The sequence below is a fragment of the Eptesicus fuscus genome, chromosome 18 (assembly GCF_027574615.1).
Source record: "Eptesicus fuscus isolate TK198812 chromosome 18, DD_ASM_mEF_20220401, whole genome shotgun sequence".
Classification (NCBI taxonomy): Eukaryota; Metazoa; Chordata; class Mammalia; order Chiroptera; family Vespertilionidae; genus Eptesicus; species Eptesicus fuscus.
Genome location: NC_072490.1, coordinates 7811375 through 7836479, shown reverse-complemented (window position 1 = coordinate 7836479; position 25105 = coordinate 7811375). Strand labels below are relative to the sequence as shown.

The following is a 25105-nucleotide window of genomic DNA, read 5'->3' as shown; positions in this document are numbered from 1 at the left end:
GAGGCCTTTACATGGTGGTGGCCCCAGTGGGGGAGGGACTGATTCCACTCCGCTGGGCCTGCGGTGGGGGGGGGGGGGGGGAGGGCGCCTGCGCTTTGGGCTGCAGGTGGGAGACCGCGGGGGAGGGACTGATTCCACTCCGCTGGGCCTGGGGGAGGGGGGGGAAGGGCGCCTGCGCTTTGGGCTGCGGGTGGGAGACCGCGGGCCTCACGGTTCTCCCTTTGCCTCCCAGCACGCTGCGCCCGCAGAGCCAGTGTCCGGTGGCAGTTACCCCAGCCCCAGCTTCATCGCACCCCACACATCCCCACTTTGGACGCCCACATATCAGCCTTCCCAGGGAATCCCGTGTATATATTTGTGGGGTAAATGAGCGGATTCATGTTGAATTAATCTGTCTCTTTCCGTTTAATTCAGCTCATTTCCTTCCTTGTCCCTCATCCTCAAGGGTCAGTATTTGGCTCAGTAAGTCATGAGAATATTTCCAAAATCACGACGTGATGTTCCTCTGGGACTGAGAGCCTTGGAGGTGCCCTTGCTTCTGCCGCCTCCTGGCCTGTGGCCTGCCCTCCCCAGGCCTTTGGATCCACCGGGTCTGGGCACACACTGGGCCGTGGGGAGCGTGGCCGCCTTGGGCCGACTGTAGACGCGAATGTGCTCCCCAGACCTGTAGGCCCAGATCGGAGCCACGGGAATGGAGGGGAGTCTGCCCCTTTGGAGCGAGGAGCCCGCCTCGCCGTCGCGGGGGTGACGCCGGACGTGGAGTCCCGCTTAGGAGGTGGTGGTGGCTTTAGCCAAAGGCAACAACACCGCCTGGTCTTAGAGGACAGATTCCCAAGGGGCTCAGGAGGGCCCAGGGAATTGGTGGGTGTTGGATGCGGGGATGAGAGCGAGGCAGTGCCCGGGTCACTCCAAGAGTTAGGGCTGTGCTGGTGGCTGGGCAGAGGGTAGGGCCGTCTCTGAAACAGGAACCAGAAAGGAGGGGAACAGACGGCTCAGGGTGGAGCCCAGTGAGCTGGAGCTGCCTGTGGGGCAGGCTCGTGAAGAGTCAGTGGCACGGAAAGTGACCCTTCCCCTCCGTCTGAGTCTCTGCAGACTTTCCCGTGGCCTCAGGTCCCTCAGCACCCAGCCCCACACGAGACGTGGGAAAGGAGAGAGCGGGCGCCCGCAGTGCCCGGGACCCGCACCGTGTGCCCAGCGAGCGCCCATCCCGCAGAGCAGCACACCCGTCTGTCCCCGGAATGCACTCTGAACACGGAACGGGGTGTGCTGCGTGTTTGTTTCCGAGAGTGTAGATGCCGTGCGCCCGGTACTGTGCAAGCTGCTGCGTTTCATTCTCTCCACAGTTTCTAACCTCCTGATGATCAGTGCTCGCCTTTTGAGTTCTGGCCCAGGTACTTCCTGCCTCGACCGTTCAGCCTCTGCCGACCTGTCCTGGATCGCTGAGTCTTGAGTGCGTTCCCATCTCCCCGAGTTAGAGGGCGATGCTCGGTCCGCAGTGAGCCGGCCCGGGGCGGCCGATCGCTGTTGGCCGCGTTTCCTTGCTGTGCCCTTGGTGTCTGGGAGCTGTTCTCCGCTCGCTCGGAAGCAATTAGTTTTGAGGAGGCTGATTCTTCAGGGTCCAGTGCTCGCCTGCCTTTCATTTGCTGGGGCCGCTGCACATTTTAATGAAGTTGTTTCATCTAGGTTGCCAAACACTAGATTTTTGCTGCTTCAGTTCTAATTATCTCTGCTGGCGAATGCTATGTTTTATTAGAACCCGCAAGGGCTCCGTTTGTTAAATGTCCATACACTGTGGCGTCAGGCACACAAATTAGGTCAGATGTGCTTGTCGCTGGTTTACGGATGGCGGAGTTACATATTCTCCTCGTGACCCGTCAGGGCTTTGGGACGGCCTTCAGTGGCGATGTGGGATGTCGGGGAGGCCTCGTCCCACGAGCTCAGCGTCCTTCGGCACCAACAGCCGGCCTTGACTCTTAAGTGTCTGAGTGACGGGCTGTCCGTGAGGGCTCTAGGATGTATTTTCACTCTTTGAGGTCACATGCTCATTCTTTCCTTTCCTGCAGTTGCCTGACACTTACATCTTGCTTCCTGGGTTGTATGTCAGTGGCTGCAGGAGAAAAGGAACCACCTCTCCCAGTCTGGCTACAAGCTTATTGATCTCTCCTTTATTCTCTGCACCAAGTATTTGGTCCTGAGTGCCCGCAGCAATGAGGGGAGGGGAGGCTTTAGCCAGGGCGTGCCTGACCCGCATGCCCCTCGGAAGCCTGGGCCGGGGCTGGCAGAGGCCTTCGGTCTGCAGGGCTCCGGGACCCCCAGGCCAGGAGCCTCGGACCCATTTGGCTGGGGTACGCTCCTGGGTTCTCAGTGTTCAGGGTGGAAAGTGGTCTGGAAAGTGGGCTTTTGTACAAAAGGAAATGCCTGTGTCAGTCAGTGGCTCTCACCCTGAGAACATGAGGGAACCGGAAGCGTGGGCTTCACACGAGCCAAAGACACTGCCAAGAGCAGCGTCGCAAAGGCACTGTAACCTTTGAAGGTGTGCGTCGAAGGCGCGTGGCTCTGTCTCCAGCGAGACTGACCTGCACTTGCTCACAGACTGGTCTTTGAACGGGGAGTGGTATGAGTTGTTTCACTGAATGGGACAAAAAGGAAAGATTTATTAGCTTCTCATCACAAAAACAGGTCTCCTGCGTAACATTAGTTACTTTGTCATGAGTAAAACTTGTCGCGTCAAGTTGGCGCTTATTAATCACCCTCTCCTTCCAACTTACTGTAGGAATAATGAGATGGAATTAGTGGCAGACCACCGCTCCCACATTAATCTTCGTAAGCTGGTGTCAGCAAAACAGGCCCACATCAGCGTCCACTGCTAAGCGCTTGTGTGTAAAGAATGTTAGACATCTTTAGGCCTCGGTATTTGGAAGGCAGACTCCTTGCCTTGTATCAACAAAGACCTAGCAGGTGAGCCTCCAGGACTCACGTGGCTGTTCGCAGGGCGGTGCGATGTGTGACGGGGCAGCTTCAGAGCCAGGTGCAGTGTGGGTACTTCTGTCAGACTTGGAACCACTCATTTACCACATCCTCACTCTGCGACTCGGGTTATTGGAGGTTCTTCCACCTAGAGCATGACGGGTCACCAGAGCAGAGGGAAGGAGGGATGACAAAGCCCTCGCTGGTCCTTAAAGCTTCTGCCCAAAGGATTTAATTGGCCAAAGCAAGTGTCCTGGTCAACTCTAATCACAAGTGGGCAGGGAAGTGACCTCCCAGGAGGAAGAGGTGGCAATTTGTATACATTTGTATTGACTAACTCAAAGCCAAACATGTGGACGATCATTGAAATGGAAAGCTGGTTCCTTGAAAGACCAATGGAATAAGACAAAGCTTTGGTGAGTCTGATCCACAAGAAAGGGGAGGAGACAGTGTACAAGGTGATGCCGAAGATTCAGGTCACAGAAGATTCATGAAGATGTAAAAGAATGCTGTGCATAATTTTATTACATGTGCAGAAGTATTTCTCTAAGCTTTCTTTTATGATCTCAAAACATCTTTCAGGCCTGGTCCTCTCAGTCCCCAGTGCTTGAAGTCTGTCTCTCTGACTCTTTGTCCCCGTCTAAGCACAGAGGGCTGTGTGGTTGTCCAGCTCGGGCAGGGGGCTGCGTGCAGCTGGTGCTCCGGTGGTTCAGGCTGCCTCCCAGCTCACGAACTCACCGGGGGGCGTGCCCTAGCGCGAGTGCACCCGCTTCCCGGCAGCACAGAGGTCCTCATGGCACCTTGTGAGAAGAATGAGGGGATGGAGGTCATTTGCTCTTTGTCTCTCTCATGATGTGATTGTATTTCTGTGTAGTTATGATGACAACTGGCATCTCTTGCAGGCCCACCAGGAGAACATTCTGGGTAACACCATGCAAAGTGTGATTGCATTGCTCCACAATCTGGTCGCCTGCAAAGATCCGAACATGCAGCTGCTTTATGAACACGGTAAGTGCTTCTTAGAATTCGCTCAGATTCTGTTGAGTTTTGCCTGTTTGTAAGTTTTCTCATCTTACAGTCATGAAGTACTATTTAAAGTTGATCAGTCAGCCCAGCTGGTGTTGCTCAGTGGTTGAACGTCCACCGGTGAACCAAGAGGTCACCAGTTCAATTCCTGGTCAGGGCACATGCCTGGTTGCGGACTCGATCCCCAGTGGGGGTGCATTCAGGAGGCAGCCAATTGGTGTTTTTCTCTCTATCCCTCTCCCTCCCTCTCTCTCTCAAGTCAATAAAAGCATAATTAAAAAAATAAAGTTGATCAGTCAAAATAGATGTTTAATGTCCTATAAATAATATTACCAGCTAAAAGGGAAAGTGTGGTAAGATTGTGATAGCTTCTCTACATTAATTTATTTTCTACATGACACACTGTAAGTAGCATTGCTTAAAGATGATAATCACCCCCCCAAAAAAAAAAACCCCAAAAACACACAAATGCAAGTGTAAGCAAAGTAATTAGACATATTGCTGTCAGTCAAAATAAAAACGTATATGGTCCAAAGCATCTCATAAAATGAGACTGAATGGGTCGAGGGTGAGTTTACTTTGCATCTTATACATATCTGTAAGATTACAATTGAAAACAATTTTTAAGACTTTATATTTTAAGGACAGTTTTAGGTTTAATACAAAATTGAGGGGGGAGGTACAGAGATTTCCTATATAATCATAATCCCTACCTGTCCACAGATAGAGGATGTGTTGGTATTGCCTCAGTCTTTTCTTCTGGTTAAGGAAGTACTCATCTATTTTAATTTTATCTTTTGAAAGCAAGAATAAATAATTACTTTTGGCTTCTATGGAAATAATCAAATGATTTTTCCTTGGATCTATTTATGTAATGAGTTATATTTAATAGATTATGTTGTGTTAAACCATCCGAGCACTTGAGTCAGTAACCACACTTGACTGTGATATATTATTCTTTAATTGTGCTACTTAAGTTTTTGCTAATTTTGTTTTCAGGATTTTCCATTGTCATGCACAAATGTGATTGGCCTGTGGTTTTGTTTCTTGTTTATTTTTAATAGAATACATTCTTTGCTAGGTTTTGGTGTTAACACTAAGTTGCATATCCTATATAATAAAAGGCTAATATGCAAATCAAATGGCGGAATGACCGGTCACTATGATGCACACTGACCACCAGGGGGCAGGTACTCAATGCAGGAGCTGCCCACTGGTGGTCAGTGTGCTCCCAGAGGGGGAGCATCGCTCAGCCAGAAGCCTCCACAGCAGTCAGACAACCCCCAAGGGCTCCCAGACGGTGAGAGGACGCAGGCCGGGCTGAGGACCCTCCCCTCCGAGTGCATGAATTTTGTGCACCGGGCCTCTAGTTTACAATAAAAGGAAGCTTTTACTCTTTCTGTGGTTCTGGAACAATTCAAGAATCAATTAAATTATTCCTTAAAAGTTTAGTGGTATTCCCTGTGGCTTCTGCTGTTTCTAGGAGGTATATTAGTAGTGGTAGCTCATTAACACCTTTCTCCATTTCTACAAAGGTAATTAATCTTTTTACTTCTTTCCATCTCTTATTGAGTCAGTTTTAAGAAATTGAGTTTTCCTAGAAAGCTTTTATTTCATACACACTTTCAAATCTATTGCCATAGATTTGGACAATATAGGTGTTCACAATTGTTCTATTTTCTTGGCTTCAGAAATTATCTCCCTGTTACTGTTTTTTTATATTATGTATTTGCAGTTTTGAGTTTTTAGTGAGTATTGAAGATTATGGTTATTTAATTTTATTAGACCGGTTTGGAATTTAGTTGTTAGTCCTCCTTTAAAAAAAGTCAGTTTCTGCTTTTATCTCTTAATTCATTCCTTGTGCTTTTGTTGAGTTTGTTTTACATATTTTTTTCTAAATTTTTGAGTAAAGATGCTTAATTTGTTTATTTCTACACCAATTTGTTCTACTTATATATATTTTTATGTGTATAGAAAAGCAGTATGTGAGAAAAACTGTGTGAAAGTAAGTCTCAAAGAGCACCTGCCTTGAGTGCAAGGTGAAGTTCTTACTGATGAAGCGTGGGACAGTGTCATCGGCAGCACCTTTTCTTCGTGAGTGGGACACGCCGTCCTGGTGCTTGGATCAGAGAGGACTGGCAGTAACATACACAAGGACCTCAGTGTCACGTGCCACTCAGTAGGGCAGCCACCAAGGACACAAACTGTGATAAGTAGTCATTGACCGTCACGAGCACGCAACTGCATTGTGTAATTCAGGCCTTTTCTGTTAAAGTGGTCACTTTTAAATGAGCCATTCAGGGAAAGAAGGATAAAACAAAGAAAGACCTTTTGTTTACATTTGAAAATATTAGCGTTATTAACATCACAAGGGGCTCTGGCTGGTCGCCATGCACTGACCTTTGCGTGATGGGTGTTAGTCCCAGCTTCAGTGTTCCCAGCAGAGCCGTCAGAATAACGGATTTCCACAACACGCAGGTGCAAATCCTGCCAAAGAAGCATTGAAAGCAATGTTTTTCTCCACCGGTGTACGGTGAGTCAGAAATCAACATACTCATTCCTTACAAGGTTTATTATAAACCTGCCTAAATCGGTGTTTTCTCAAGAGACGAGAAAATCACTCTGAGAGCTGTTTGGCTTTGAAGTGTACTTGATAGCTACCTTAGGTTTTTCACTCGTGTGGAACATTCCAGCTCGTGTTGAACAGGAGGGGTTGGCAGACCTTTCCGGTAAAGGACCAGGTAGGAACTACTTTAGATTCGCAGGCCACGTGGTCTTCGTACTACTCAATACTGCCAGTACCGCAGGAAAGCAGAAGCTGAGGATCCAGGCGTGCAAAAGACCATCCAGACATAACCGGAAGCATCACAGGGAAGTGATGGATCGGCTTCAGGAAGTCAGACGGAACAACCCCCAGGGCACCAGCTGTGGTGTTGGGTAAAGCCGATTCAACATTTCTGGGTAACGGTGCTAGATTACAGATGGCCACGTACTCATCGCAGCTCCTTGCAGCAAGAGGTGGAATCTCTTTCTTACCCCGTGAACCACGGCGGCTTAGTGATTCCCTTCAACCAGAATGTGATGGGAGTGGCATGAGATTTCCAAGCCCGGACAGCAAGGGGCCTTGCAGCTTCCATGCAAGCTCGTGAGTGCTTCCGCCACCCGGTGAAAAAGTCTGAGCCATGGCTGGTGGGTGCTCTCATGGGAGAGGCCTCAAAAAATTGAACAGATATGATACTTTTAAACAGGCTAGAAGAAAATGCTCCATTAGTAAATATGCAGATTTAAAAGGTGCATGGTGTCCTGGGGGGAAAATGATACAAAGTGTCATATTCTGGTGACAGTATTAAGCATAAGAACAGAGAAAGGGTTGCTTTTTCATGATGACCATTCTGAGTGAGGTGATACCTCATGGGGTTTTGATTTTCATTTTCCTAATGGCTAATGATGTCGAGCATCTTTTCATGGGTTTATTGGCTGTTTGTACATCTTCTTTGACAAATTGTCTATTCAGATTGGGTTGTCTTTTTAGTATGACAGAAATTCTTTTGCTTGAATTTTAAAAGATTTCAAGTATTTTCATTGCATTGCTATCTGCTAGGCATTTCAGAGATGATTTGTGGGGGATGACCTTGGGAACGGGAGAATATTGGCGTAGGAGATAAGAAGAGAACTCTGATTTATTTTTCACACAGCACCCGCCAGAACGGTCATTTTAGGGTGCCAATCTCCACCTGTCACTCCCTGTGCCAGCCCTACCCTGCTTTTCGGAGCAGGGCTGGAATCGTTAACAGCACACAGTCCTGACTTCGCCTGCTGCCTGTCAGGCACTTTTCCCTGTGCTGTCCGGGCACGGCCAGATTCACCTCATCGCAGTTCCTGTCACGCACCCGCTTCCTTCTCCCCCGCACCTTCCCACGTACCTGTCCCCATCCTGCTCACCTCCCTGCTTCCTCCTGAGCTCCGCTCAAACTCCGTTTTCTCCAGCAAGCCTTTCTTGAAACCCCACATTGTCTTTCGTTGCACTTACCACGGTTGTAATTAAAATAGGAATGATGTCCCGATGGACTCGCCTCCTGAGTTTTCTGTGGAAGTCCTCACAAGCCCCCAGTTTCTTCCAGAGCGGCAGGTATAGAATTAGCTCTTCAGCTCGCAGAGCTGGCTGGCTGTGGAGAGTGTGGGGCTCTGCAGTCTCCCTGGGGGAGGGGACAGCCCTCCTCCTCAGTTCCGCCTGCCGGAGCCTCACGCATGAATTGCTGTTTTCTTGGGCAGGCGTTTTCCTTGCATCCCCACATCTTGTTGCCCAGATCTTGGAAGCAATCCTGTTTTAACCTATAGGCTCAATGAACATACCACTGTCTAAAAAAGAAGTCATTGATTGATTGATATTCATGTCATCTGCTGGAAGGAGAGCCCATGAACACAGGAGCCTGCCCGGCCGTTCACTGTTGACCTCCCTGCCCCTGCCCCCTCCGCACAGTTCCTGGCGCTCAGCGGTTGCTCTGTAGGTGGGCGCTGGCTGGGTGAATGACAGGGGACCCTCAGTGCAGAGCTCACATTCCATTTCCAGAATAAGGGCCTCATTTCTCTGCACCCTGCCCAGCCTCAGCCCCTGGCTGCCGGCCCCAACGTGTCATCGGACTTCGGACCTCACGTCCAGTGCTTCGTATCTTTCTTCCCTCACGGTGTGTTCATTGAGAACCTGATGTACATAAGACATTACGAGCTGGATTCTTCGAAGGCCATCCAAACGAGCAGCATTTGAGCCGCTGAGTGACTTTTCATCAGCTCTCCCCCCGTTGCTCACGTCTGGAGCCCGGCTGGCTGGTCTTAGAGGGGCAGTCCTGTCCCTGGAGCACAAAATGGTCAGCTTGGATGTGGCGGAGTGATTTTCCGGAGCTGCAGATTTATAAGCAGTGGTCTTATTTTTTGCTTCAAGCTTTTGTTTTGTCCAACCTTAATTTTGAAATATGGAGAACTGTGTGTTAGGCAGATAGAAATGTCCCCTTGTCTTCCTTTAATGTTTCAGTGAGGTAGAATGGCCCCGTGTTCGTCGCTCCCCTGCCCACGTGTCTCCTCACCAGGGCTCAGGGAGGCCTCTTAATGTCTGAAATTCTCTGAAGCATCAAAGCCATATTATCACTCTTCAAAAAGGATTTTTCAATATAGGAAAAGAGGGAGACGTTTAACAAGCTTTTTGGCTAGATCAGATTAAAAACATGTTAAAAATAGGAAGGAGGGACATGTAACAGAAGGTGTGAAATTATAATAGTGTCAAGGAACAGCACACAGTGAGCGGTGCCTCATAAAAATATTTCCAGGAGCTACGGAAGGAACTTTGAAGCCGTGCTCCAGAAAAGAAGTTATAAGTTCATTATTTAGGGGAGACTTGGAGAAGCTAGCATGTGGAGAAGGAACATGGTATGTAATTGAAATAGCTGGGTCTGAACCCTTAGTCTGCAAGTTGATGAGATACTTTTGGGTCTTAATCTCTCTGGGATAATGATACCTATTTTGTATGTTTGTCTTGAGGATCAAATGGTAATATATGTAAATTTGTCATGTATAATTAATAAAATTAGCATAAGTATTTAAAAATAAGCACTAAAAATAGCCAAGTGGTCCTCCCATGGGACCGTGTAAGCAGATCATTAGAGGGAGAGAAATGAAACTGAAGATAAATTATTGCGACAGTATCAGCCACTTAAAAAAATTGTTTTCATTGATTTTTAGAGAGAGGCGAAGGGAGAAGGGAGAGATAGAAATATTGATCAGCTGCCTCCTGCACTCCTCCTACTGGGGATCCATCCCATATGCATGTGCCCTGACTGGGAATTGAACCAGCGACCTCTTGGTTGATGGGTTGACACTCAACCATTGAGCCACACCAGCTGGGTAGTATCAGCCACTTTAAATGAGTTAAACTGTATCACCCCAAAGAGGTTATACTAGTAATGCAGAATACTAAAATATCTGCAAGTTTGATCTCAAGAGCCATTTGAAAAGATTATTTGTGGATTCTTTCTTTCCAGTTTTATTAAGATATATTTGACATAGTTTTTTGTAAAATTTGTGGTGTACAGTGTGCTGATTTGATGCACTTATTTATTGCAAATTTATATCACATTATATAATTATGATTTCTTTTTTGTAGTAAGGACATTTAAATACTACTCTCCTAGCATCTTTCAAGTGTATAATTACAGTATTATTAACTGTAATCACCATGCTGTACTCTAGATCCTCAGACCTATTCGTCTGATTACTGGAAGTTGATACTCAGAACCATTGTTCTTAAGAAGTTACAAAGAAACAAGGGTGCCTAAAATCTTAGGATGGGAAAAATCTCAGTTACACAAAGAGGAATGGAGGGATATCAGAACTATAGGCAAGTAAGTCTCTCTAACAAAATGAATATGCTGCCAGTTTGTGGTAATGGAGAAAAGGAGGGTCTAGTCAGGGAAGGCCTGCAACCCTACTTAAGAAGCACTAAAGGGGATGAGACCTAGGAGATGGAAGTCATGAACCTACAGATCACAGGGTGAACAGTTAGAGGACTGTGTTCGGTTTGTGGGGGAAAAAAGAGTCAAAATTTTGGGTGGATTAACACAAAAAAGTTTCTCAGTTGTATAATAGAATCGGGGGCATTTCTGGCCAGTGGGCGGCTTTGCTCCATCTCCTCCTGTTTCATAGCTTCATCATTTCCCTGGATATTGAAATGCTCTCTATCTAGCAGGCAGAAGGGTAGTAACACTGTAGAGAAGGCATACCTGCTTCCTAAGAACCCCAGCTAAAAGGAAAAGTATTTGCAAATCATCTATTTGATTAGGGATTAATTTTCAGAATACATAAAGAAGTACAAATCAACAACAAAACAGTCTTATTATAAAACTAGAGGCCTGGTGCATGAATTCATGCATGGGTGGGGTCCAGCTGGCTGGCCCCACCCCCATCGGGCCAGTTGGCCGGCCAGTGTGTGTCATAGCAACCGGTTGTTCTGGTCGTTCTGGCCACTTGGCTTTTATATGTATAAACTAGAGGCCTGGTGCATGAAATTCGTGCACTTGGGGGGCGGGGCGGTTCCTCAGCCCGGCCTGTGCCCTCTCGCAGTCTGGGAGCCTGCAGGGAGCAGATCTAAGCTGTCAGTCGGACATCCTTAGTGCTGCCGTGGAGGCAGAGAGGCCCCTGCCACTGCTGCTGTGCTCGCCAGCTGTGAGCCTGGCTTCTGGCTGAGTGGTACTCCCCCTGTGGGATCGCACAGACCACCAGGAGGCAGCTCCTGCACTGAGCGGGATTGGGCTGAAACTGGCTTTCCGACATCCCCCGAGGGGTCCTGGATTGTGAGAGGGCACAGGCCAGGCCGAGGGACCCCACTGGTGCATGATCAAGGCCGGGGAGGGACCCGGCAGGTTGGCCAGCCAGGGAGGGACCGCAGGAGGGCTCCAGGGCATGTCTGGCCCGTCTCGCTCAGTCCCAATTGGCCCAATCCCAGCAGCAAGCTAACCTGCTGGTCGGAGCACCTGCCCCTTGCTGGTCAGTGCACGTCATAGTGAGCGGTTGAACAGCCTTAGCATATCATTAGCATATTACGCTTTGATTGGTTGAATGGACGACCAGATGACTGGACATTTATTAACATATTAGGCTTTTATTATATAGGATGGGCAAAGGACTTGAATAGATGTTTCTTTTAAAAGGAGGTATGACTAGCAATTATCCCCATGAAAAGATGCACAACATTATTTGTCATTAAATGCACATTAAAACCATAATGAGATACCGCTTCACACCTGTTAAGATTGTTATTTTTTAAAAAAAGGAAAGTAACAAATGTTGATGCGGATCTGGAGAAATTGGAACTCTCATGCATTGCTGGTGGGAATGTAAAATGGTGTAGTGGTCGTGGAATCCAATATGGTGATTCTTCAAAAAGTTAAACACAGAATTACCATATCATTCAGCAGTTTCCTTTCTCAGTATATGCCCAAAAGAATTGAAAACAGGGACTAAAACAGATATTTGCAAATTCATTGCAGCATTATTCACAATTGTCAAAAGGTAGAAACCACCCATGTGTCCATCAAGGGTGAATGGATAATGAAATGTGGTATATACGTACGATGGAATATTATTCAGCCATAAAAAGAAATAAACGGACTTATGCGACAACATGGATGAACTTTGAAAACATTTTGCTAAATGAAAGAAGCCAGACACAAAAGGACTGCTATTGTATGATTTCACTTATTAAAGTACCTAGAATAGACAAATTTGTAGAGAGAGAAAATACAATCATGGTTACTACGGCCTGGGATGTGGGGGTTAGTGGGGAGGTACTGTTTAATGGGTACAGAGATTCTGTTTAGGATGATGACAGTGGTTTATGTAACATTATGAAGGTAGTTAATGCCACTGAATTGCATAGCTAAAGACGGTTGAACTGGTCAATTTTATGTGTATTTTACTTGCGTCCCTGGAAATGACCCACGTCCCTGTTGCCCACATGCCATGGGTGAGAACGAGGCTCGTGGTCTCGTTAGGATGCAGGGAGTTTGGGCCATGGAGTGCCTGGCTGAGCCTCAAATGCAAGTTGCCTACCACACTGCGTTTCAGGAGGGGACACTGATGTCCCAGCTGTGCGATGGCAGAGGTCTTCTCCGTGTGAGGGTTCCGCCGGGTTTACTCTGGGTGACACGTTAAGAAACATTGCAGATCACTCTAGAGGCTGCATAGCTTTAAGCAGCCAGGCTGGTGAAGCTGATGGAAACGGTTCCTTCTGAAGGGTGGGGGAGACCAGCCAGAGCTCCCGGCACCGTCTGCACACGTGTGTCCCTCTCTCCTGCGGAATGGGAGACCGTTCATGCCGTGAGTCGCTCCAAAATGCAGGCCTTGTCCTAGTGAAAGTGCCAGGGCACCCATTTCCTGTTCAAGATAAGATCTTCCCAAAGATTTGAAGATTCGAGTCCTGAGAGGTCAACCTCTGGACGGAGGGGGGCAGGAGGGAGTGCTCCCCACAGTGGGTGACGGGAGCCTTGAAGGGAGGCCCCACAGAGAAGCGACTCCAGTGCTGGTGGGAGCCTGGCTTGCTCTGGAGAGTCTGTGGTTCTTTCTTAGACTCACGTGTTTGCAAACATCCCTGCAGCCTCCAGGATGAAACACAGAGGAGGAGTTAATGAAATGAAAGAAAGCTATTAAGATGTAAATTGTTTTCTCTGTAAGTGCTTTCCCAAAGTGCTGAAACATACGTTTACTTTCATTCCCTTCTGTCTGGGCCGCGGACCCTCAGAACTAAGGGTGGAAATGTGGAATCATGCGGGTTATTCCCTCACAAAGAGGCACAGCTAACATCTGGCTCTTTCTTTTTCCCTTTAAATGGTACAATCAGCGGCTGTATCATATCTCTGATGCCTTCTCTTTTATATCCTTAGCTTTAGAGGAAAAGAAATCTAACATCGAACAGCCATTATTGTAGCACATGGCTGCCATGTTCAGCAAGCAGTGAGGACAGCTCCTAATGGGATTAGAAAAGTAATAGAACTTTACAGAGGAGTTTAATAACTCAGCTCCAGACCACGGAGCAAAGCTAATCGTCCCCTGCACCGGTGAAGTGCCCACTTCGTCCTGAGGTCCAGTGCTTCGACCTTCAGTCAAATGTCAAGAGATCACTGAGGTGTCAGGTGTGCTTAATGTGCATCTTACTGTGCAAGCCCACGGAATTTTGCACGCTTAAAAAAGAGTCCTCGAAGAGCAATGATCTCACATTAACGTTTTTAATAGAATGTAAGGTATCAGCTCTTTCCATATACAGGTATGCCGAGGAGTGATTGTCAGACAGTAAAATGAGCTTCTGTCTATCTAAGCACCAAACTCTGGACTTGATCCAGTCTCTTTCTCTAGGTGTCTCTTGGAGATAAGCTATAAATAGCTGAATAAATCACAGGCCATTTATCTCCTATTCGGCTAACGTTTTCCACCATAACTGAGCCTCTCCTCCCTCCTAACTGCTCTCTTTCACTGCGCCACGCCCAGACTTCTTTTCCTGTTGGAGACAGTTCTGATTTGTGTTTTATTTCCTTCAATTTCCTTCAATAACCCTTTTTTAAAAATTACATAATGTTTAGAGTTGGAGTATCCATAAAGCTCATTTATTCAAACCCCTCATTGTACTGGTGATGAAAGCGAGGGCCATGGTGTGCAGAAACTTATCCTGGGGGCCCCCAGCTGGAAAGCAGCTGGATGACCATAAGGTTCAGTGGCTTGAACTTGAGCTACCCTCCTTACGTCTTCATCCAGGGCTGACTCCCCCCAATCCCCATCTTCAGAAAAGCAAGCGGGGTATTCTTTTCTGCTTTTGCTTTGCTTGTGGACAACTTGTTTTGGACTGGAACGCTGCCCTCTCCCTTTGAGGCTAATATTGAATATCACTGGTAACTCAAGATTTCTCTCTAGACACAGTTCAGCATCTTCTCCCTTGGTGTCCTGGTGAACAATGGCATGTGTTTATTGTGCTGTTTTTTTAAGACCTCTGGCCAGTGTTTAGAACAGGCATCTCTGCCCCGAGAACAAGGCCTTGCATTCCTGCTGTGCTCCCACCACATGCACGTTCCAGCCAGACGCAGTGTTCATGCTGTGCTCTGGTGTGCACCTGCTATGGAGAGCCTGGTAGTTCCTGTAATGGAAAGTTTCAAATAATATTCTAGAGAGAGAGGAGATGTTACCGACACTAATAAAAGAGTAAGATGCAAATCGACTGTACCTTTGCGACGCCCATCAGCCAATCAGGAGTGAGTATGCAAATTAACCCAACAAAGATAATGAGTTAATTTGCATACACAGGCGCTGAGTGGCCGGGGGCGGGGCGGCACAGCCCCCGCTGCTCTGGGCCTCTGGGCAGCATGGGAAGGTGGAAAAGCAGCTCCAGCCGGAGCGAAGGCGGTGCCGGCAGCCAGGGGAAGGAAGGCCCATTCTTGCACGAATCTTCATGCATTGGGCCTCTAGTATTTAAAATAAAGGAGAAAGGCTAATTGTGGCTTGCTAACTCATTTCTTTTTTATTGCTAATTGATCTTCCATTGTATTTACCGTATATAATCCACGAACATCCCATTGGATCACCACAGTTTGTTTATCCACTTACTGGGAAACATCTCGGTCGCTTCCAGGTTTTGGCATCATGAATAAAACTGCCGTGAGCATGCGTGTGACGTTTCTGTCATTTGCGTAAATAGCGAGGCGTACCATTGCCGGAATGTATCGTATTCCTGTGCCGGGTTTTGTAAGAAAGCCCCACGCTGTCTTCCAAGGGACTGCCGAACCGTTTTCATGCCCGCTGCCTCCCGTCCTCACGGGCGTTGGGGCTGCCGGTCGGCGTGTCGGATTTCCGCCCTTCAGTAAGTTGGGGTGGCATTGCGTTGTTGTTTTGATTTGCATCTCCCTGATGACATAGAATGTGCAGCATCGTGTCATGTGCTGGTCGGCCACCTGCGCATCTCCTTTGATGAGGTGTGCTCAGATCCTTTGCCCGTTTTTTTAATTGGGTTGTTTGTTTTCTTATTGTTGAGCTCCGAGGATTCTTTGTATATTTTGGATACAAGTCCTTTCTCAGATGTGTTTTGCAAATGTGCTCTCTCAGTCTGTGGCCTGTCTTTTTATTTTCCTCTGGTTTAGTTTTGCTACGTGGTTTTAATGGCGTGATAGCTGAAAAGCCAGCCCCGTACCAGTGCGCGCATCTGCGTGGAGGTCATGCGCGTTGACTCTGCTTCCTAAGTCAGAGTTGTTGTCAAAACCACACACCAGTTATGCAAAGGCATTTAAATAATTTGTATAGTAAAATTTCATTTTTCCAAACTATTGCCTATTGTTACAAACTAATTGGAACATGTTGCATTCTTATATAGATTCAAGACCGACTGAGATTTACTTGAAAAAAACATTTAAGTGAGTGTGAAAATAGCTTCCAATTTTTTGACATTTTGTATACTTTTTATGGAGTGTTAGCAGGCAGTAGTAAAGTACAGTAATGGGTTTTTACACATGACTAAAGATGTCACACCAGCACACAGAGCTAAGTAGGGAGCACTTGACCCCACCAGAAAGCTCCTTCCAGTCCCTCCCCCATCCTTGCTCATGTTCACAGCTAATCAGTATTCTGATTTCTGTCACCATCGATCTATTTTCTCTGTTCTTGTGCTTCATATAAATGAAACAAAATTTATTGACTTATTGTCTAGCTACCTTCATGAAATAATTTCTGTGAGAGTTACATTATTCTTTATAATTCCTTTTAAAAAATGTAAAATATTGCTTGATAGTATCCCAATTTATGAATATATTGCAGTTTTTTCCTTTTCTTGCTGAGGGACATTGGCTGTCTATTATGAATAAAGCTGCTAACATTCTTATACGTGTCTTTTTGTGGACACAGCCCCTCATTTGTTTTGGTTACATACAGAAACACACACACAGACACACACACATACATATATACACAAGTGTTTGGAAATGCTGAATCACATGGAAGATATCCATGTTAAAACTTCTCCTTCTCCTTGCAGGGATGGGTTAAATGTGTATGTTAAGAGGGGTGTGCGTGTGTGTGAATATCTGTTAGATAGTATACTGACAACTTGTTTGTCATCACACAGAATCTTAGCAAGTATCTCTTCGTAAAGCAAAAACTGTGTAAGATATCCTCAAAGTTAGCAGCTCTTTTAAGGTCTCAGCCGTGAAATAAGCCCTTGAACTGTGGTTCTTCTGATCACTCTACATGTCATCACAAAACATTATCAAGATTTGCTGATTTTTAATTTTTTTATAGAAATAATCACATTGCCGGCTTAGTGTTTGAGAGTGGGCACTTCTGACCCCGTAACCTGGGTTGAAGTCCTGGTTCGGAAATTAACAGTCTGTGACCTTGGGCAAGTCTTCTCTGTGCCTCAGTGGCTCCCCTTGTCATATCCAGTCCAGGGGCTTGTTGCAAGTACATGGCAAAGAGCGTAAAAGGGTCAGAATGTTGTCTTGTGCAAAGTTCGTGCTCCACAAATATTACACATGCATACAGGCGTGTGTGTGTGTGTGTGTGTGTGTGTGTGTGTGTGTGTGTTTAATTTTGTTGTTACTGTTCCTCTAGCACTTTCCATTTTTTGCCATTTAAGGACCCTACTGCAGTAGTTTGCCAGTGAATGATGCTGGGAACAAATTGTACTTGCGGGGTTATCTTTGTAACCTTACCCCGAGAATAATTATTTTAAAATTTCAGATCAAAGCACGTATTCCATTAGTGCTTTCACTTACGTGGGTTTTAATAAAAACATTTCTAGTAAATGATTTGCTGTCTAGAATATATCTCTGGTAGCACATCTTTTCTTTAGTGACTCACAGAAAAAGTAATTACTCGACTATTTCTTGATAGAAACAGGATCTGGAATTCCCGTGAGGAGAGTCAGTTTTGGAATGGCTACACTGTGATCCAGCCTCTCATCATATATAATTTTTTCTAATCTGTGCTGTGGTGTAGTCACACAGTGAAGGCTACAGAGCCACGAGAATAACTGCTGTTATTCTACAACCGCTGTTCGTATGGGTGGGTCTCACGAACATGCCCTGTGATTCCAGTGATACACGCTGCAAAACCAGGCCGCTAATCCTTGATGTGAGAAGTGCGAGTAGTAATGGCTTTGGGGGAGGGGATGATGTGTGCGGGAATACATGAGGATTCTGGGTGCTGGCAACTTTCTCTCAAGCTGCAGGCTGGCTATGTGGGTGTGCTCAGTTTGGGAAAATTCATTTAGGTGTGCACTTATATTTGTACCTTTTTATATGTCTATATATATCAGTAAAAAGTTTTTCTAAAATGTCTCATATCGATCATATATGTAGATAGTATGTAAACATTCGGTGTCTGTGTACCCTAGATTGAGTAAGTCAGATTGGTTTGCCACTTGACACTACCACATGGTAACTGTGTGACCTTGTACACTCAGACAGGGCACCTGTGTGAACTACCGTATTTTCCGGCGTATAAGACGACTGGGCGTATAGAAGATTTTCCTGGGTTAAAAAGTCGTCTTATATGCCGGAAAAAAAGGTACTTTCTCATCTATAAAATGGGTATAATATCATCATTGTTTAGTTACATTGAGAATTAACATGGCTCATAGATGCCTTTGAGAAAATGCTCATTTCCTTCTCTTTAATGGACAATGTATGTGTGTATGGGTGCATGCAAAAATTACATACATGTATATGTGTGTATATATGAAACTATATGTATATATACCCATGCACACATCTATGGTAGAATGCAACAACTCAGTGAATTTTATATTACACCTCATGATAGGATTCAAAATGATCTTTTGAAAATGAAATGCTATCTCTAAATATAGTTTCAGTTTACAATATATATAAAAGTATAACTATATTTATGTAGCCATGCAACTATAGAGCAGGGTTCATTGAATGTTTTTTTTATTTTTATAGTGAGATTGTGGCTATATATTTTTTCTGTCTAAAAGCTATTATGTGTAATAAAACAGGTCATTGGTTGCATTTAGGTTGTTAGAGATGATAGGATGGGATCTAATAATGATTTTTCTCCCTTTACAGCCTGTCAGATTTAATCAGCAGGTAATCAGACATTGATGGAAAATGAAATCCACAGCTCTGCTCTGCACATCTGTATTTGCATACATCCATCTGAAGAACAGGCAGCTGTAGTCCAGAATAAGGGAAATGGCTTTTATTTCCATTCACTTAGTAATTCCCATATTCACTTATTTAACTATTTGTTGAGAACTAATTCACTCTAGATGAGAAAGTATAAATGATCTGTGTCAAACGTGTGTCAGGTCATACATGTGACAGGGACAGCCATGGGGTCAGACATGGGAGACGAGGTGTGTACACAGGATGGTTAGGGAAGCCTCCTTTAAGATGACACTTCAGCAGAGATGGGGAGGGAGAAAGGGAGAGTCGCACCAGTCTTAAGGGGGCCAGCATTCTCTTCCTGCCCAACTGCACTTCCCAGTTTTAATTCAAAATCAAATGGCCCAAAAGAAAAGATTTAAAAATACCTTTCTACTGTATAAACATCTATTTCAAAAACATCTCTCTACCTGTCCTGTTCTGTTCTGTTTGCTTTGTTTTCGGCTCTTTGGACTCGGCCAGCACGGCCTTCCCTGTGGCTGGAGTCAGAGCACGGAGTCAGACGACTAGTTGTGAGTGTGGAGGTCCTGGAAGTCCGTATCCCCAGCTCCAGCTCCTCTCTCCAGAGCCCTTGCGTGCATTTGAAATGCATCTCTGTGGCGAGGAAGACCAGATGTTTGGAGGAGGAGAGGGTGCGGTTTCATGTCATTGTAGATGCAGAGCGTTCAAATGCCAGCTCTTAACCACCAGGCTTCTTCTTTCTTTAAAAGCCCAAAAAATACCACGGTGTGCTTTAGAAAGCACATGCACTAATTACATACGTTACAGTTTAAGTTAAATATAATGTGAAAAAGAGGTGTTAGTAGTTAGGTTAATTTTCAGCCAGTCAAACTTGGAGTTGTTCATCTTTTTCAACATTCTAACCTAAATAGACAATTAAAAAAAAAAAAAGGTCTCCTGTGACCTTAGCAGGCGTTTTCAGAGTTTTAGAGTGGAAAGGACCTTTCGAGGTCTTTCTACTCTGATTCCTTACCGTCAGTCGGGAGGTCCGGAGGAAGCGGGGAGGGGGCAGACAGCCACCGTCTGGAGACTCCAAAACCAGCGCCCTCCGGTCTGTTTCCTGGGTCAGCTTCAGGTCACGGTGTGCCTGTAGCGGAAGAAGAGCGGATGTCACGATTATTTGATAAATGATCCCTGAGAGGTTTACACAGATCTGATTTGTTAGCTAAGTTTTGACCTCATCTTGGTTTGCCTTCATGCTCCCTGTCGCAGCGCCTGGCGCACCCACTGACGTGTGTGTCTTGTTCACGGATTGGAAGATCTGATGTAGCAAAGACACCAGGAGTCTCTCTCATGGGTGTCTGACCTCGGTGCAATTAAAACAAGCAGGTGTGGGTTGCGTGCTGTTGAGACAGCTCCGCTCCTGGTGTCATCGGGAATCAGTGATGTCCACAACCTCCAGTCCTCGGCAGCCCCGCTCAGTGCCTGTAAACTCATGCTCTGCTGGGGCCGATCCATCTCATCCTTGGGCTTCCTCTTCTCCCGCTGCCTCCTGCTTGTCCCAGCATTGTGGTCTTTCCCAGAGAACCCTGCCTTCTCATGATGTGCCCCAAGCAGGACAGCTTCAGTTTTGTCATTTTTGCCTCCAGCGATGTTTCTGGCTTCATCTGCTCCAGGGCCCACTTACTCATCTTTCTGGTGTCCGGGGTGTCTGTGGAGCTCTCCTCCAACACCATCTTTCTGGTGAAATGCCATTTTTTTCCCATCAGCCCTCATCACTGACCAACGTTCACATCTGTGCGGAGTAATTAGGAGGCTGAGGGTGTGGATGATCGTAGCTGTGGTCTCCAACCACACTTCTTTGCTCTTGATCTTTCCCAATTCTCCCATCAGTGCCCTGTGAGTCTCAGCCTTCTCTTGATTTCTTGGCTCCATTTACATTGACAACTTGAACGTCTTTAACAATTTCATGGTCTTCATTGCCTTTGTTAAAATTGTCTATTTTTTTTTTCTGTAGTCATGATTTTTTTATATTAAATGCAGTTCTGCTTAGGCTCTCTCTTCTTTCATTTTTGTCAGAAGTCATTTCAGATCATTGCTACTTTCTGCCACTAAGATGGTGTCATCAGCATATCTTAAGTTAGACTTCTTCCACCAATTTTTACTCCTTCCTAAGTCTGGTCCACTTTTTCATATAACATGTTCTGTGTACGTGTTAAACAAATACGGAGGTAAAAATGCACCCTGGTCTGACACCTTGGTCTGTAGGAAACCATTCTTTCTCTCATTTTCTGTCTTGAGAGTGGTTTGCTGCTCACAATAAAAACAACTTTGAAAACCAACATTCTATTACATTCTACCTATGAGACCTGAGTTCCTGGCTCAATAACAGTAGTGGCAAGAAAATGACAGAATGAATGAATGAAGCTCGCCCAGGGAAAGGCATGTAACAGAGCCCATTTTAATTGAGCCTGATATTTGTCACCAAATTTCATAAGACAGAAAGTAATACAGACTCATAAGATTTAGGTCAGATTTTTGCTGGGCCAGATTTCCCATTTCAGCGTGTGCTCTCTGTAGATTTATCTTTTCTGGACATTTCACATAAATGGGGTCATACAGTAAGTAGATAGTCTTCTGCGTCTGGTGAAAGTCTTTTAAAAGTATAGTATATAGGAGGAAATTCTAATATTTGTCTATTTTCTGTTCCATTGATGTTTACTTTCCTCTTTATTAATGCCTTCTATTTATTTTGGGCTTAATTGGTATGTTTTTTCCCCCTAGATTCTTAAGGTGGGAATTTATAGAATTGATTTTAAAGCTTTCTTCTTTTCTAGCGTTTATAGCTACAGAGCTCTTTCTAAGCACTGTTATATTTTTATCATCATTTTGACATATTTTTAAAAATTTCCTATGATTTCTTCTTTAACCCATGGGTGTTTTAGAAGTTTATTGTTTAATATCCATACATTTGGGGATTTTCTAAATACTTTATATTTATTGATTTCTAACCTTTTCCCAGTTGTGTTGAAAGAACACATTCTATAAGATTTCCGTTTTTTGAAATCTCTTGAGACTTAATACTTTGGCCTGGCATGTGATCTGTCTTGAAGGTTTCGTGTGTATTGGGGAAGAATGTATATTCTGTGGTTGTGGATGTAATAATCTGTAAAAATCGTTGGCCTCAGGTGATTGGGAGGGAATGCTGTTCAGATTTTTTAAGCGGATTTTCTATATATTGATTTTGTGTGTGTGTTTCTATCGCTGAGAGGCCAGTGTTGAGAATCTGGTTATAACTGGACATGCCTGTTTGTGCTCCTCTGTTTCAACCGTGTTCCCTCACTTATTCTCCTCTGTGGTTATTTCTGCCAGCTTCATCTTTTATGTCCGTATTTAAGTGAGCACTTACCAGTCCCTTTATAGCTTGCATTGATGTCTAGTGTGACTTCAGACTTTTCCGAAATTTGGTATGTAAAAGCTGCATGTGGAAATCTCCCCCACTAGAATTTATTTCCTCCGCCAGAAAACGGAAATGCATTGTGCTTGCTGGCGGTTGTTGTCATTTACTCAACTGCATTCGTGTTGGCTATCGGATCCTGCTCTGCGTCTCCTGCAGTGGCAGCTGGAACAGGTTTGCTTGGCGACTGGCACCTGCCATTGAACTAACGCAAAAAGATGTCACCGAAGCAAAACATTGTCGTGGCTCGATAGACCTGCTGTGTACAAATACTGAACTCACTTTTGCAAAAGAAGATTTTAATGAAGCAGATTTATTTTCAAGGCAGAATGTCTTGGTGCCGAGGCAGTTTCCATCTCTTCTCTTTCCTTGTTGTTTAGCCCCTTATAGCTCTCTGGTGGTGGGAGAGGTTCGACTTCGTATGTGAAGCACTCCCCCCCTTACCTTTCTATCCTTATCTGTTTCTCGTTACATCTTTTTAAAACAAATCTTGCTTTTTGTTGTGAGGTGTTTGTTTTTTGTTTTTGTTTGTTTGTTTTTGGTTTTTTGCATTTACACTTAGACTTAATAGTCTTATTTTCCTTTTTTGTCATCTCAATTACAGAAAAGCAATCTTGCATAGTGGGTGCTAGCATAGACCGTGGAGGCAGGTGGCCTTGGCGAAGTGACCTAACCTTTCTGAGCCTTAGTTTCATCATCTGTGAAATGGAGTTGTTAATGGGATTTTGGTTATATACCTGTTAGAGCACTTAGAATAGTACCTGGCACATGGTTAAGAGCCATACTGGGTTGTTTTTTTTTTTGCCAACATTACTGTTTTTCTGTACTGACTTACTCTAATATCTAATTTTTAGCTTTCGAGTGTTGATTTATAAATAATAGTCATGGTTTATTATGATGCATTTTTATTGAAAGTAGGTTTGGAGGTAAATAACGTGCATTGCCACCTTCTGATCATAATTATAAAATATCAGAGCTGGCAGGAGCCTCAGATAACACACAGCTCCTTCGTTTTCTGAGGATCGAGGCTCTGAAATGGAACGCGGGTCCTTGGTCCTCTGTTAACACTAATACTGAGACCAGAGTGTGACTCCCAGGCCAGCGAGCGTTCTCTATTATAATTGGAATGACACGGTGTCCTCCATAGTTTTGGCGAAACAAAAATGAGCCAATTCACAAGCTTTCCCCGCAAAACAGGGTAGTGAATATACTGTCCACCTGGGTTTGCCGAGTTCTTGGCCCACCTGCTGATGCGGATTTAGAAGGGCATCTCGTCAGTAGGAACCGTGGCTGAGGATCTCTTGGTGAAGATGGCAGACCGAGCCAAGAGAATTACTTGTGTTCCCTCCTTGTAGTCGTTCCTTGTTGTCATAGCAACAAAGCCACAAGTTTAGGTGCTTACCACACTAGAACAGTGTATCGCCTTACATCCCGATGTTGCAGGGCTTGGTGCTTCCTGAAGGCTTCCGCATCCCCTGCCTTGAAAACTCCAGCTGAAAAGCTTCTAGGAGCCGCCTGCATTCTTTGGGTTGGGGCTCCTTCCTTTTGTCGGTCCAACCTCGGGTTTTTGTCATCTCCTGCTACGCTGATCTCCTGCCTCCCTCTTACAAGAACCCTGGTGGTTCCATTTGGCCCACGGGGGTAACCTCCCACCTCAAGCTCCTCAGTCACATTTGCGAGGTCCCTTTTGCCATGTAAGGTAATACTCACCGTTTCCAGGGATTTGGGATGTGTATCTCTTTGAGGAAGGTGCATTATTCATTCTACCACGTTCCCCAGAGCCATGCAAATGAGAGTCAAGTCTTTTATTTATTTTTATTTTTTTAAGTATATTTTTTATTGATTTCAGAGAGAAGGGGAGAGGGAGAGAGAGAGATAGAAACATCAATGATGAGAGTCATCGATCGGCTGCCTCCTGCATGCCCCCTTCTGGGGACCAGGCCTGCAACCTGGGCATGTGCCCTGGACCGGAATCAAACCCGGTACCCCTAAGTCCGCAGGCCAACACTCTATCCACGGAGCCAAACCAGCTAGCGCGAGAGTCAAGTCTTTTAAATAAATCATATGCTTGGAATATTTGAATACAGTGGTCTCCTCTCTCTGTGGATCTAAGTGCTAAACATAGGAAGATCCAGGGACCAGTGTGGGCTCAGGGGGGCTGGGACAAGTTTGTTTTTAAGATACTCCCATATACACAATTTTCTTAGGAATGTAATTCAAAATGAGTGCTCTGAATACAGAGTCCCTTCCGGCTTTTGTAAGAAAAATTTTAATTAAAACATTCGCCTCTGTCATATTTGAGAAGTCCCCAGCCTGTATTTCATCCGAGCTCAGAACTGTGAGTTGGCTCGTCATACTCATCAGCGAAACTTGTGCAGCGTCGCTCTCCTTGTGGGCACACCCCAACTCCAGGGGCTCGCAGTCTTGGGGGCCCCGTGTGAGGGGGAGGCTTAGATGGAGAGTGGAAGCCAGAGCTCCCAGGCAGAGGGAGTGCAGACTTGGCAGTGCCAGTGCCGGGGGAGGAGGCGGCCAGGGAGAGGCGCTGGCCCGGCATCGGGCACAGGGCAGACTCCCAGGGCCTCTTCTGGGGGAGCTGGCCTAACAGAGGCAAAGACCTGCCCTGAAATGGTTCATCACCTTGAAGCCCGAGAGATGTTTGGACATGTTTGTGCAGGGGCCGGTTCTGTGCGGGTGGCTGCTCATTACCGTTCGGCCAGAAGAGGTCGAGCGAGCTTGGAAGCTGTGGCTCAGGACCCCGCAGTTCACAGACGCCTCCACGTACCCTGTCAGTGTGTCAGACCAGCACTGCCTCTGGCACCCTCCATGTCTTTCTATTTAAAAAGCAGGCCTTTGCCGAAACCGGTTTGGCTCAGTGGATAGAGCATCAGCCTGCGGACTGAAAGATCCCAGGTTCGATTCCGGTCAAGGGCACGTACCTTGGTTGCGGGCACATCCCCAGTAGGGGTGTGTAGGAGGCAGCTGATCGATGTTTCTCTCTCATCGATGTTTC

General features: G+C 45.7%; 1 protein-coding gene across 3 annotated transcripts in view; it reads left to right on the top strand.

Moving 5' to 3' along the window:
- Positions 1 to 25105, top strand: part of ULK4 (unc-51 like kinase 4) — a 250082-nt gene that overhangs the window by 136184 nt on the left and 88793 nt on the right. For all 3 annotated transcript variants that reach the window (XM_054729835.1, XM_054729834.1, XM_054729836.1), the window contains one exon: positions 3870 to 3975. In XM_054729835.1, the coding sequence (XP_054585810.1) occupies positions 3870 to 3975 (106 nt within the window). The remainder of the gene's footprint in view (positions 1 to 3869; positions 3976 to 25105) is intronic.